Consider the following 15,351-nt stretch of genomic DNA (forward strand, 5'->3'; position numbering starts at 1 on the left):
AGCGCCCCTCCAACAGTGCAGCACTCCCTCAGTAGTGCCCCTCAGACAGTGCAGCGCTCCCTCAGTACTGCCCCTCCGACAGTGCAGCACTCCCTCAGTACTGCCCCTCCGACAGTGCAGCGCTCCCTCAGTACTGCCCCTCTGACAGTGTGGCGCTCTCTCGGTACTGCCCCTCCGACAGTGCGGCACTCCCTCAGTACTGACCTTCCGATTGTGCAGCACTCCCTCAGTACTGCCTCTCCGACAGTGCGGTGCTCCCTCACTACTGACCCTCCGACAATGCAGAGCTCCCTCAGTACTGCCCCTCTGACAGTGCAGCGCTCCGTCAGTACTGACGATCCGACAGTGCCGCGCTCCCTCAGTACTGCCCCTCCGACAGGGCAGCACTCCCTCAGTACTGACCCTCCGACAGTGCGGCGCTCCCTCAGTACTCCCCCTCCGACAGTGCAGCGCTCCCTCAGCACTGCCCCTCCGACAGTGCAGCACTCCCTCAGTACTGCCCCTCCGACAGTACGGCGCTCCCTCAGTACTGTCCCACCGACAGTACAGCACTCCCTCAGTACTGCCCCTCCAACTGTGCAGCGCTCCCTCAGTACTGACCCTCCGACAGTGACGCACTCCCTCAGTACTGCCCCTCCGACAGTGCAGCGCTCCCTCAGTACCCCCCTCTGACAGTGCGGCGCTCCCTCAGTACTGACCCTCCGACAGTGCAGTGCTCCCTCAGTACTGCCCCTCCGACAGTGCAGCGCTCCCTCAGTACTGCCCCTCCGACAGTGCAGCACTCCCTCAGTACTGACCCTCCGACAATGCGGCACTCCCTCAGTACTGCCCCTCTGACAGTGCAGCTTTCCCACAGTACTGCCCCTCCGACAATGCGGCGCTGCCTCAGTACTGCCCCTCTGACAGTGCAGCGCTCTTTCAGTACTGCCCCTCCGACAGTGCAGCACTCCCTCAGTACTACCCCTCCAACAGTATGGCGCTCCCTCAGTACTGTCCCACCGACAGTGCAGCACTCCCTCAGTACTGCCCCTCCGACAGTGCAGCACTCCCTCAGTACTACCCCTCTGACAGTGCAGCGCTCCCTCAGTACTGACCCTCCGACAGTGACGCACTCCCTCAGTACTGCCCCTCCGACAGTACAGCACTCCCTCAGTACTGCCCCTCTGACAGTGCGGCGCTCCCTCAGTACTGACCCTCCGACAGTGCAGTGCTCCCTCAGTACTGCCCCTCCGACAGTGCGGCGCTCCCTCAGTACTGCCCCTCTGACAGTGAAGTGCTCCCTCAGTACTGCCCCTCTGACAGTGCAGTGCTCCCTCAGTACTGCCCCTCTGACAGTGCGGTTCTCCCTCAGTCCTGCCCCTCCGACAGTGCAGCGCTCCCTCAGAACTGCCCCTCCAGAATCGGATTTTGATTGAGCGGTGTCTTGTGATTGGCTGCTGTTACTAGTGGTTAACCTTGCACCTGTTTTCTGTCAGGCCTTTGTCGCGCTGGTGAAGAGAGAACAGGAGGCAGCAGCGAGAGAACGAGAGAAAGAGGAGAAGGAACGAAAGCGCAGAGCGGAGGAGCAGAAACGTCGGAGCCGGATGTTGGAAGCAGCCTTCGAGGGGGATGTGGATGAGATGCAGGCGATACTAAAGGAGGTCGGGCGAAAGGCAGCAGAGTGTCCGACCATTTATAGCAAGGCCTCTTTTCACAGGAGCAGCTTCTTGTTGTCTTTTGCCCCTTCGCCTGATGCCCTCTGCCGGCCTCTTGGTCCTGATGTCTCTGGGCCTCAAGCCGTGGCCTGCGGGCTCTGGCACTGCGCCGAAGCCAGGTTTCTGTGCTGCTCCTTCTGCCTAGCATGCTCTCAACATCAACAGCAACGTGTATTTATATAGTGCCTTTAACGTGGTAAAACATCCCAAGGTGCTGCACAGGAGTATTGTAAGACAACAGGTTTGACACCATTCCACATAAGGAGAGATTAGGGCAGGTGATCAAAAGCTTGGTCAAAGAGGTAGGTTTTAAGGAGCATCTTAAAGGAGGAAAGCGAGGTGGAGAGGTTTAGGGAGGGAATTCCAGAGCTTAGGGTCGAGGCAACAGAAGGCACGGCCACCAAAGTTTGAGCGATTTTAATCAGGGATGCTCAAGAGGGCAGAATTAGAGGAGCGCAGAGGTCTCGGGAGGTTGTGGAGCTGGGGCAGATTACAGAGAGAGGGAGGGCCGAGGCCATGGAGGGATTTGAAAACAAGGATGAGAATTTTGAAATCTAGGCGCTTGTTAACCAGGAGCTAACGTAGGTCAGCGAGCACAGGGGTGATGGGCGAACGGGACTCAGTGCGAGTTCTCCCAGAAGAAGGCAGGGGAATACCGTTAGAGGGCTGAGTTATCCCTCCTCGCCCGCAGTGACTGATGGAGAATTCAGGCCGAGGGTTCCCAACGCCAGCTGGAGGTAATCCTGGAGTCTTCAGCACCACCCGGCCAAACAGCCATTTTCCCTTCTCCAGTACTTTAATAAAGAAAAACGAAAATGAAGAAGGCACCACGCGATCTTTTCAACTGACCCGATGATCTGCTCTCCCGGTTGCTGGTGGCAGTGTCCGGGAGATCAGCCTATAATTGCCGGAGACTCCAGGCAACCCTGGAGTGTTGGCAACCCCTAATGTGGCCGTTAGATTATTGGGGCCGGTGAGGGGGAGGTTTGTTGTACCCCCCGGGACACCGTTCACAAAGCTGAGACCAGGGGCTCACGGTGCAGGACGTGGACCAGTGCCCCCTCACTCCCAGTAACGGGGCCCTTCCTCCAGCAGAGAGTGCCCGTGGTTCCCAGCTGCGCTCGCACGCAGTAACCTGCGCAGCGGTCTCTCTGAGCTCGTGGTCTGGGTACCTGGTGCTCGGTGCCGGGAGGCTGCGCGGCGCTAAGGGGTTACACTCTGGCCATGTTCCTGGGGAATGATCCTACCAGTGAGGAACCGGAGCCTGGCCGGAGCAGGTGGAACTTGTGCCCCAGCGAGAGTCAGCACCTCCGGCGGAGGGGAGCCTAACGTTTGGAACAGACGTTCCAGGGATGTGGAGAGACTGGAGAAGCTGGGATTGTTCTCAGAGCAGAGACGGTTAAGGGGAGATTTGATGGAGATGTTCAAAATCATGAAGGGGTTTTGATCGAGTAAATAAGGTGAAACTGTTTCCAGTGGCAGGAGGGTCGGTAACCAGAGGACACAGAGTGAAGGGAATTGGCAAAAAATCCAGAGGGGAGATGAGGAGATTTTTTTTTACGCAGTGAGTTGTTGTGATCTCGATGCAGATTCAAAAGTAACTTTCAAAAGGGAATTGGATAAATACTAAGAAAGGAGAAATTTGCAGGACTGTGGGGAAAGAGCAGGTGGAGTGGGATTAGAACATAAGAAATAGGAGCAGGAGTCGGCCATTCGGCCCCTCGAGCCTGCTCCACCATTCACCAAGATCATGGCTGGTCATCGACCTCAACTCAACTTTCCCGCCCGCTCCCCAGACCCCTCGACTCCCCCGTAGTTCAAATGTCTGTCAATCTCCGCCTTGAATATATTCACTGACTCCGCCTCCACCGCTCTCCGGGGTAGAGAATTCCAAAGATTCACGACCCTCTGAGAGAAGAAATTCCTCCTCATCTCCGTCTTAAAAGGGTGCCCCCTTATCCTGAAACTGTGTCCCCGAGTTCTAGATTCCCCCACGAGGGGAAACATCCTTCCTGCATCTACTTTTAGCGCCCCGAAAAAATTAGCGCCCCCGCGACCGAAATTCATCGGTAGCACCCCAAGAGCTACTTGAAGTGCCCCGCCTCCCTCTTGGGGCGCTGCGAGTGAATATCGTGGCGCAGCGCAGCTGGGCCACCGGGGATCAGAGTGCCGGCAAAAGAGCCCAGCACTCGAGAGAAGTTCCGGGCTCACGGCGCGCAGCCGGCACTCCGCGGGGGGGGGCTGGTAAGGAGGCCGGGGACGGCAAAGCGGGCAGGTGCTGGCAGGCGGCCAGCAACAAAGATGGCCGCCTGGCACCTCCCCTTTAATTTGCGCCGCCCCGGCCGCAGGTAGGCCCCCTTCACCCTGTCGGACATAGCATCCGGTGGTAACTCAGGGGGCGCTACTGAAGATCGCGGCCGGGATGCGAGCGGGGCGCTGCGCACGGTGATGACGTCATCGCCGGCAGCACATCACCGCGGGGCACCAATGGTTACCGCCGCCGCTAACCTCCCGCTGAATTTCGCGGGAGGCGTTGGCGGCGCCGCGCCCAGATGCTAATTGCTTTGCGCCCCGTTAGCGCCCTCTTAGGGTGACTAACTTTTTAGGCCTATATGTTTTAATAAGGTCACCTCTCATTGTTCTAAACTCCAATGAGTATAGGCCCAACCTGCTCAACCTTTCTTCATAAGACAACCCCTTCATCCCAGGAATCAACCTCGTGAACCTTCTCCGAACTGCCTCTAACACAAGCACAATGGGCCGAATGGCCTCCTCCTGGGCTGTATCATTCTGTAATTCTACTACTGCCCAGCGCTGCTAAAGCATTCAAAAGGGATGAGTTCCCAATTGAGAGAGAGAGCGAGCCATGGGTCGCGAGTGGGAGGAGGATCTGGTGAGAGCGAGTCCTGGAGCTGGAGATGGGCAGTGAAGGTTGTGGAGCCAGTGGACAGGGCAGGCTGTGTGCCCAGGTCTGTCTCTCCAACATTCTTACTTTGTATTTTCCCCGCAGGTTTCCGAACTGGACTCGAGAAATGGAGTGGCTTCAGACGAAATGGGGAAAGTGATCCGGCTGCGCCACCAGTTGGCAATGACTGAATGCACCGATGCCCACGGCAACACCCCTCTGTCAGAGGCCTCGGGCGGGGGCCATCCCGAGGCCATTAAATTCTTGATTGAGAAAGGAGCTGATCCCAACTCAAAGGTATCAGGCGGTTAGTGAAGGAGAAAACTGGGGCCTTGTGTTTGGGGAGTGGGTGTCCCGACCTGACCTTCCACCTCTCACTCTGCGATGTAAGTTCATGGAGCTGACGTCATTCTTCAACAGAGGGAGAAACAGGATTCTGCCGCCACTTAGACTGTGGCCCGTGTCTCCGTTTCTCTCCATGTCTCTGTCTCTCCGTGTCTCCATACTTCTCTGTGTCTCTCCGTGTGTCTCCGCATGTCTCCGTGTCTCTCGGCATCAGAGGGGCCTCCCTGCATCCAGTCTGTCTCGCCCTGTCAGAATTTTATACATTTCAATGAGATCCCCTCTCATTCTTCTAAACCCTAGTGAATACAGGCCTAGTCAACCCAATCTCTCCTCATACGACAGTCCTGCCATCCCAGGAATCAGTCTGGTGAACCTTCGTTGCACTCCCTCTATGGCAAGTATATCCTTTCTTAGGTAAGGAGACCAAAACTGCACACAGTACTCCAGGTGTGGTCTCACCAAGGCCCTGTATAACTGTAGTAAGACCTCCTTGCTCCTGTACTCAAATCCTCTTGCAATGAAGGCCAACATACCATTTGCCTTCCTAACTGCTTGCTGCACCTGCATGTTTGCTTTCAGTGACTGGTGTACAAGGACACCCAGGTCCCTTTGTTCATCAGCATTTCCCAATCTATCACCATTTAAATAATACTCTGCCTTTCTGTTTTTCCTACCGAAGTGGATAACTTCACATTTATCCACGTTATACTGCATCTGCCATGTATTTGCCCACTCACTCAACTTGTTTAAATCGCCTTGAAGCCTCTTTGCATCCTCCTCACAACTCACAATCCCACTAGTTTCGTGTCGTCAGCAAACATGGAAATATTACATTTGGTTCCCTCATCCAAATCATTGATATATATTGTGGATTGCCAGCGACGCCCACATCCCATAAACAAATAGTCCAGATTACTGGACTACTCGTCCAGTAGCATAACCACTATGGAACTGTAGTTTGTGTATGTGTTCTGTGTGGGCGGTGTGTGTGTGTGTGTTAGTGTGTGTGTTAGGGTGTGTGTGTTAGGGTGTGTGTGTTAGGGTGTGTGTGTGTTAGGGTGTGTGTGTTAGGGTGTGTGTGTGGGGTGTGTGTGCGTTAGTGTGTGTGTGTGTGTGTTAGGGTGTGTGTGTGTTAGGGTGTGTGTGTGTTAGGGTGTGTGTGTTAGGGTGTGTGTGTTAGTGTGTGTGTGTTAGGGTGTGTGTGTGTTAGGGTGTGTGTGAGTTAGGGTGTGTGTGTTAGGGTGTGTGTGTGTTAGGGTGTGTGTGTTAGTGTGTGTGTGTTAGGGTGTGTGCGTGTTAGGGTGTGTGTGTGTTAGGGTGTGTGTGTTAGGGTGTGTTTGTGTGTTAGGGTGTGTGTGTTAGGGTGTGTGTGTGTTAGGGTGTGTGTGTGTTAGGGTGTGTGTGTGTTAGGGTGTGTGTGTTAGGGTGTGTGTGTGTTAGGGTGTGTGTGTGTTAGGGTGTGTGTGTGTTAGGGTGTGTGTGTGTTAGGGTGTGTGTGTTAGGGTGTGTGTGTTAGTGTGTGTGTGTTAGGGTGTGTGTGTGTTAGGGTGTGTGTGTGTTAGGGTGTGTGTGTTAGGGTGTGTGTGTGGGGTGTGTGTGCGTTAGTGTGTGTGTGTGTGTGTTAGGGTGTGTGTGTGTTAGGGTGTGTGTGTGTTAGGGTGTGTGTGTTAGGGTGTGTGTGTTAGTGTGTGTGTGTTAGGGTGTGTGTGAGTTAGGGTGTGTGTGTTAGGGTGTGTGTGTGTTAGGGTGTGTGTGTTAGTGTGTGTGTGTTAGGGTGTGTGTGTGTTAGGGTGTGTGTGTTAGGGTGTGTGTGTGTTAGGGTGTGTGTGTGTTAGGGTGTGTGTGTTAGGGTGTGTGTGTGTTAGGGTGTGTGTGTGTTAGGGTGTGTGTGTGTTAGGGTGTGTGTGTTAGGGTGTGTGTGTGTTAGGGTGTGTGTGTGGGGTGTGTGTGTGTTAGGGTGTGTGTGTGGGGTGTGTGTGTGTTAGGGTGTGTGTGTGTTAGGGCGTGTGTGTGTTAGGGTGTGTGTGTGTTAGGGCGTGTGTGTGTTAGGGTGTGTGTGTGTGTTAGGGTGTGTGTGTGTTAGGGTGTGTGTGTGTTAGGGCGTGTGTGTGTTAGGGTGTGTGTGTGTGTTAGGGTGTGTGTGTTAGGGTGTGTGTGTGTTAGGGTGTGTGTGTTAGGGTGTGTGTGTGTTAGGGTGTGTGTGTGTTAGGGTGTGTGTGTGTTAGGGTGTGTGTGTGTTAGGGTGTGTGTGTGTTAGGGTGTGTGTGTTAGGGTGTGTGTGTTAGGGTGTGTGTGTGTTAGGGTGTGTGTGTGTTAGGGTGTGTGTGTGTTAGGGTGTGTGTGTGTTAGGGTGTGTGTGTTAGGGTGTGTGTGTTAGGGTGTGTGTGTGTGTTAGGGTGTGTGTGTGTTAGGGTGTGTGTTAGGGTGTGTGTGTTAGGGTGTGTGTGTGTTAGGGTGTGTGTGTGTTAGGGTGTGTGTGTGTTAGGGTGTGTGTGTTAGGGTGTGTGTGTTAGGGTGTGTGTGTGTTAGGGTGTGTGTGTTAGGGTGTGTGTGTTAGGGTGTGTGTGTTTTAGGGGGTGTGTGTGTTAGGGTGTGTGTGTGTTAGGGTGTGTGTGTTAGGGTGTGTGTGTGTTAGGGTGTGTGTGTTAGGGTGTGTGTGTGTTAGGGTGTGTGTGTGTTAGGGTGTGTGTGTTAGGGTGTGTGTGTTAGGGTGTGTGTGTGTTAGGGTGTGTGTGTGTTAGGGTGTGTGTGTGTGTTAGGGTGTGTGTGTGTTAGGGTGTGTGTGTTAGGGTGTGTGTGTGTTAGGGTGTGTGTGTGTTAGGGTGTGTGTGTTAGGGTGTGTGTGTGTTAGGGTGTGTGTGTGTTAGGGTGTGTGTGTGTTAGGGTGTGTGTGTGTTACGGTGTGTGTGTTAGTGTGTGTGTGTGTTAGGGTGTGTGTGTGTTAGGGTGTGTGTGTGTTAGGGTGTGTGTGTTAGGGTGTGTGTGTGTTAGGGTGTGTGTATGTTAGGGTGTGTGTGTTAGGGTGTGTGTGTGTTAGGGTGTGTGTGTGTTAGGGTGTGTGTGTTAGTGTGTGTGTGTGTTAGTGTGTGTGTGTGTGTTAGGGTGTGTGTGTGTGTTAGGGTGTGTGTGTGTTAGGGTGTGTGTGTGTTAGGGTGTGTGTGTTAGGGTGTGTGTGTGTTAGGGTGTGTGTGTTAGGGTGTGTGTGTGTTAGGGTGTGTGTGTTAGGGTGTGTGTGTGTTAGGGTGTGTGTGTGTTAGGGTGTGTGTGTTAGGGTGTGTGTGTTAGGGTGTGTGTGTTAGGGTGTGTGTGTGTTAGGGTGTGTGTGTTAGGGTGTGTGTGTTAGGGTGTGTGTGTTAGGGTGTGTGTGTGTTAGGGTGTGTGTGTGTTAGGGTGTGTGTGTGTTAGGGTGTGTGTGTGTTAGGGTGTGTGTGTTAGGGTGTGTGTGTGTTAGGGTGTGTGTGTTAGGGTGTGTGTGTGTTAGGGTGTGTGTGTGTTAGGGTGTGTGTTAGGGTGTGTGTGTTAGGGTGTGTGTGTGTTAGGGTGTGTGTGTTAGGGTGTGTGTGTTAGGGTGTGTGTGTTAGGGTGTGTGTGTGTTGCAGGTTGTGTTTCCAGCTGCTCCTGCTGCTGCTGTGGGGAGAGAGAATTGCAGACGGAGTGAATACACATGCTGAAGATGGGCTGCTGAGATTTTAGTGTTTTTAGTGTCTAAAGTGGGGAAAAAAAGTTTCATTTCATTTCAATTTTTAAAAAGGTTTTAAAATTAAATTTAGTTCTAGTTAAGTTAGTTTAGTTTAGGTTAGTTTAAGTTTAGATTAGTCTAGACAAAGTAGAGAAGGAAAAGACCGCCAGAAAGACTACCAAAGAAAAAAAAACCCAGAGGAAAATAGAGGAAAAAAAAAGCCAAAGCAAAAAAAAAAAGAAACAAGAGAAGAACTACACAAACCAGTGAACGGCAGCCACACGGGGCTTCAGCAGCGGTGGTTGAGTCGGCGGCATCGGGACCGAGTTCGAGGAGGCGAGGTGACTCGGGCCGCAGCCCAGCGGTCCAGCAACCGGCACAGCCGAGGGGACTCGGGCCGCATCCCAGAAATCGGAACGCAGCCCGGCAACGGGCACAGCGGAGAGGACTCGGGCCGCATCCCAGAAATCGGCACAGCCGAGGAGATCCGGAACGCAGCCCGGCAATCGGCACAGCGGAGAGGACTCGGGCCGCATCGCAGAAATCGGCACAGCCGAGGAGATTCGGAACGCAGCCCGGAAATCCAGCAACCAGCACAGCCGAGGGGACTCGGGCCACAGCCCAACAATCCAGCACGGGAAAGGCCCGAGGAGCCAGGCCAGCAGGCACAGAGACCTCTGAGGAGAAGGAGAGCAACCAGAAGGCTCGCAACCAAGACCGTGAGTACAGGGCCCAGGGAGGGAGGCCCAGGGAAAGGCCCGAGGAGCCAGGCCGAAACAGAGGCCCAGAGACCTCTGAGGGGGAGGGGAACAGCCCGAAGGCACCGGGAAACAGTGGCTCACAGACTCAGACCTGAGAAGGGTGAACCCAGGAGCCGAGGCCCAGGGACCACGGGGTCGGAGAGGGGGACCGGGAAAGTTCGCGAACAGGGAGAGGGTAACACCAAACCCGGGGCCCCAGAAAAGCTTATTCTAAGATCAACAATACTTTACCAAAAATGAGCGAATCAGAAGATCCACAACAGCCCCGCTTCCAGATTCCCCCCAACACCACAAAAAAAGCTATAAAAACGATCAAGCATGCTCAGATGAGAGAAAAACCAGAAACTCTCTTTACTGACTGTTACAACAATGGGACAAAAAGTAACCTCATATTCTACTCAGATCAGCCAGCGGCTTGGATCAGAGCAATAAAATCACACTATACCAGTGTTAAGCTAAAAAATACCGCAAATGGGTCCATAATGAAAATTAACACACCAGGAGACAGTTCAATCACGACTGTCAACGCGTACAATACCGGAACAATATTAGTGCAAGGCAACCTCGACAAATTTGCAACGGCCTTCAGGACACTGAAAAGATCAACTACGAGGGGAATGAACAGCCCCAGAGTGGCCCGCACTCCCCCCAACATTGACAACTTACCAGGAGAAAATCTGCATGGTCAAGGGATGAACGAGCCACACAGTTCAAACCAGACACTAACCCCGGGGAACCACAGCCACACGATACAACTGACAAACCCCAGCATAACTACCACGGAGGAAGCCACACATAGTTCCCCTACCATTCCCAGCCCACCAAGAGAAGAGCAGCATAGCCAGGAAGTGAGTGAGCCTTCCAGGGCCGACCAGCTTAGCCAGGAAGTGAGTGAGCCTTCCAGGGCCGACCAGACACATACCCCGGGATCACACAGCCAGATACAACCAAAAGATAAATTTTATCAATTAGAGATAGAGATGGTTAAACTTAGAGAGGAGGTCCTCAAACTGAATGACAAACAAAAGCAGGAGAGGGAGAGACACAAGATAGAGCTGAATAGACTTGATAACCAGGTGAATCTACTTAAGAATCAGGTGAAAGAGCTGCAGGAAAAAGAAGAGAGCCATAGAGGAGAGAAAACACCATTAGACCAGCAACCAGAGACTAGAGATAAGACAAGACAGAGCCGGACGGAACGGCTGCACTCCCACACGGAACAAAAGCAACAGACACACAATACAAGGGGTGCCACACAGACCGACCAGCATGCTGACTCGCAATCTTCCCCCACCACCATGGAACCACAAGCGAGCCGCTCACAAGAGATACGCACACACCAGACACCCCAGCCCAGCACACACACTATGAGTCCAGGCGAAAGCCACCAGACAGTAAACACAAACAAGGCTGACGTCGTAATACTCATAGACTCAAATGGGAAATTTCTATGGGAGAAAAAGCTCTTCCCTAGAAGTAAAGTAGAAAAGATTTGGTGCCCAACAACAGACAGAGCCATGGGATGGCTGACCAAAGCCAGATTAGGCTCCCCCCAACACATAATAATACACACGGGCACAAATGACCTAAAGGCCAAACAGAAAGAGGTAGCAACATTGCTCAGAGCAATGATTAGGAAGGCAAGCAGTACATTTCCAAACACTAGAATCACTGTTTCCACAATATTGCCGAGAACAGACTTCAACAACAACACAATTCATGAGATAAATGCCAGCATAGCAACAGAATGCGAATCAAACCACAACGTACACCTGGCCCAACACCCCACCCTCGATGAAGAATGTTTTTACGACCACGTCCACATCCAAAGGCAAAAAATATCGATCTTTGCTAAAGCCCTGAAGGACGTCGCTTTTAACCGGGTCCATACCCAGACTCCAAGAGGACCCCCCCCCGACCACCAGAGATCAGCGGGGTACATATCAGGAACACTACAAAGACCACCACCACACCAACCGAGACCGGAGAGGATCCCCATGCAAAACAACATTATCAGACCTGCACCACTCCTGTCCCACAGGGGAATAGGACCGCTACCAGCCAGACAGAGGGAGAGATGCACAGGACGTACGCAATACCTCAGACAGAAACAATCCATTAAGAGACAATAAGCAGATGTGCAGCAGCATCTACTTCCGCCTTATGGATCAAGGACTAATTAATAGAAAGAACTGTAACCAAATTGTATTAACTTTTGTAGACAACTGGGGTGATCTTTTTTTTCCCCACACTTAGACACGACAAACACGTACCACTCTTTAACCTATCATAGAAAAAGATAAAACTTAACATGAAATCCTTATATATTTCGACCTGGAATATCCAAGGTCTACGCTCTTCACTGCGAGAAGTGAAGAGTAGGACCCCAGAGTTCATAGAGGAAACTAAAGATCTAGATATTATCATTTTACAGGAAACTTGGTATAAAGGAAAAGGACACACCGGCTGTCCCCAAGGGTACACTGAGCTAGTGGTCCCCTCCAATAAATTACCAAGTGTAACCCAAGGCAGAGACTCCGGAGGCATACTGATCTGGTTTAAAACAGAACTTAAGAATTACATCAAATTTATAAAAAAGGGCGAAAACCATATGTGGCTCAAACTTGAGAGGGAGATTATCTCAAACACCCAAGATGTTTACATTTGCGCACTTTATATCCCTCCAATCGATTCCCCGTACTACAAAGAGGACACCTTCTCCAACATGGAGGGGGAAATTATCCAATACCAGGCCCAGGGGAACGTGTTGATCTGTGGGGACCTCAATTCAAGAACGGGCGAAGAACCAGACTTCACCAATAATCAGGGAAACAATTACGTATTCGGGAATAACCACTTTGACATCCCTTCCCTTCCATACAGGCATAACTGCGACAAGCAGTCAAATACCAACGGTAAACAGCTACTACAGCTCTGTCGAAACCTGGGTCTGTACATTGTCAATGGTAGGTTCATAGGAGACCTCCTAGGAAGATCGACCTACTGCTCACCTCTTGGCTGCAGCACAGTAGACTATATGATTACAGACTTGGACCCATCCTCTTTCAGAGCATTCACAGTCAAACCACAAACAACACTGTCAGATCACAGTCAAATTACTATGTTTCTCAAAAAGACAGAAACAAACAACATAGAAACACAACCCAGTAAACTGTACAACACCAAAAAATCGTACAGATGGGCCAAAAACGACACGGAAAAATACCAGAAAACAATTAGCAATGCATCAACTCAAGCTCTCTTAGACACCTTTTTGGATAACATATACACTCACAATAAAGAAGGCGTAAACCGGGCAGTTAGTAAACTAAACAATATTTTTGATAATTTGGCAACAAATGCAAACTTGAAAGCTCGCAAGAACAAACCCAAAACAAAAAACTATGAAAAATGGTTTGACCATGATTGCCATAACATGAGGAAAAAACTTAGAAAACTATCAAACCAAAAACACAGACATCCAGAAAACGAGGAATTACGCCTTACTTATTGTCAGACGCTAACACAATACAGAAACACACTCAGGACCAAAAAAGAGCAATTTATTAAGAATACACTCAGCTCCATGGAGGAATCCATTGAGTCGAATTGTTTCTGGGACAACTTGAAAACACTACACAAAAAACAACACGACGATTTGTCCATTCAAAATGGGGACACATGGGTAAACCACTTTGAAAAATTATACCAGAAAAACACACTAGGACCAGAGCAACACCAAATACGCAAAAAACTTGAAAAGCTTGAAATGGCCATAAAAGATAACCAAAACCCGCTAGACGCCATAATAACAGAAAAAGAACTTCTTGAAAAACTCAAGGACCTGCGACCAGGAAAAGCTTGCGGGACAGACGGCATACTAAAAGAGATGATTAAACACGCAGACGACAAACTGAAACTGGCTATCCTAAAACTCTTCAACTTGGTTCTGAGTGTCGGTTATTTCCCTGACATCTGGAACAAAGGACTCATAACACCCATATACAAAAGTGGGGACAAAATCGACCCAAACAACTATCGAGGCATCTGTGTAAACAGTAACCTGGGGAAGGTATTCTGTAGCATCATAAACAAAAGACTTATAAACTTCCTTGAAGAGCACAATGTCTTGAGTAAAAGCCAAATTGGATTCCTGCCAAACTATAGAACATCCGATCATATCTTCACCCTACAGACCCTAATTGACAAACACGTTCACCATAACAAAAGCAAAATCTACGCATGCTTTGTAGATTTCCAGAAGGCTTTCGACTCCATCTGGCATGACGGTTTATTCCTGAAACTTATCGAAAGCGGGGTAGGAGGTAAAACATATGATGTAATTAAATCAATGTATACAAACAATAAATGTGCAGTTAAAATTGGAGACAAACAAACAAAATACTTCCCACAGGGGCGGGGGGTGACGCAGGGCTCGCCAATCTCACCGACACTCTTTAATATTTACATTAATGGATTGGCAAAACTACTTGAACAATCTACAGCACCCGGCCTCACCCTATATGAATCCAAGGTTAAATTCCTCCTCTATGCCGACGACCTGGTTCTGCTGTCACCAACTAAGGAGGGTCTACAGCAGAACCTGGACCTGCTGGAGTCGTACTGCCAGACTTGGGCCCTGACAATAAATCCCCAAAAAACCAAAGTCCTTGTGTTCCAGCAAAGATCCAAACAACATGGACCCACAATAAATTTCACAGTAGGAACAACCAAAATTGAACAAACCACTCACTACACATACTTGGGCTTAAAAATCAGTTCTACGGGAAACTTCAAACTGGCTGTGAATGAACTGAAAGAGAAAGCAAGAAGGGCTTTCTATGCCATCAAAAAATCAATCCAAATAGAAATCCCAATTAGCATTTGGCTCAAAATTTTCAAATCAGTAATTGAACCAATTGCACTCTATGGCAGTGAGGTCTGGGGACCACTAACACAACAAGATTTTGCAAAATGGGACAAACACCCAATTGAGATCCTACATGCGGAATTCTGTAAAAGTATCCTCCGGACTCAAAGGAAAACAGTAAACAACGCATGCAGGGCAGAACTAGGCCAATACCCATTAATAATCACTATCCAAAAAAGAGCCACCAAATTTTGGAATCACCTGCAAATGAGCAACCCCCAATGCTATCACTACGACGCCCTGAAATGCCAAGAGCTGACCATAAAGAAGAATACCCTCAGTCAACTAGTCCTGGGACTCAATAAAGTAACTAATAACAATACTAACAATAACCAGCCCCAGGACAGTGACAGGGTAACACAAAGAATTCGACCCAACACAATCGTCGCTAAGCAAAAGGAAAAATATCTGTCATATTGGGCAGAAACAACAAAAACCCAAAGCAAACTCAATTGCTACTTGGCCCTAAACAGACAATACAACATAGCTGTTCACAATTTACATTAATGACCTGGATCAGGGAGTCGGATGCAGCATTTCCAAATTTGCAGACGACACTAAACTAGGAGGGGGGGTGGGCTCAGAGGAAGAGACCAGGAAGCTCCAGAGCGATTTGGACAGACTGGGCGATTGGGCGGATAAATGGCAGATGCACTATAATGTGGACAAGTGCGAAGTTATCCACCTTGGGTGCAGGAACGGGAGGGCAAATTATTATTTAAATGGCAATAGATTGGGAGAGGGGGAAGTACAGAGAGACCTGGGTGTTCTTGTACACCAGTCACTGAAGGCGAGCATGCAGGTGCAACAGGCGGTCAAGAAGGCAAACGGTATGCTGGCCTTCATAGCAAAAGGGTTAGAATACAGGAACAGGGATACCTTGCTGCAGCTGTACAGGGCACTGGTGAGACCACACCTCGAGTACTGTGTACAGTTTTGGTCGCCTCATCTGAGGAAGGATGTTCTTGCCATGGAGGGGGTGCAGCGGCGATTCACCAGGCTGATACCAGGAATGGCGGGAATGACCTATGAGGAGA

General features: G+C 50.4%; 1 protein-coding gene across 1 annotated transcript in view; it reads left to right on the plus strand.

The window, feature by feature from the left end:
* The window catches only part of LOC147116841 (IQ motif and ankyrin repeat domain-containing protein 1-like), a 198,029-nt gene that overhangs the window by 90,875 nt on the left and 91,803 nt on the right, over positions 1-15,351 (plus strand). The window contains exons 2-3 of the mRNA XM_085987175.1: positions 1,476-1,640; positions 4,705-4,896. Coding sequence (XP_085843301.1) covers positions 1,476-1,640; positions 4,705-4,896 — 357 coding nt within the window. The remainder of the gene's footprint in view (positions 1-1,475; positions 1,641-4,704; positions 4,897-15,351) is intronic.

This window comes from Somniosus microcephalus, chromosome 5, assembly GCF_052327205.1.
Source record: "Somniosus microcephalus isolate GS21.2 chromosome 5, FLI_Smic_1.0, whole genome shotgun sequence".
NCBI classification, from domain to species: domain Eukaryota; kingdom Metazoa; phylum Chordata; class Chondrichthyes; order Squaliformes; family Somniosidae; genus Somniosus; species Somniosus microcephalus.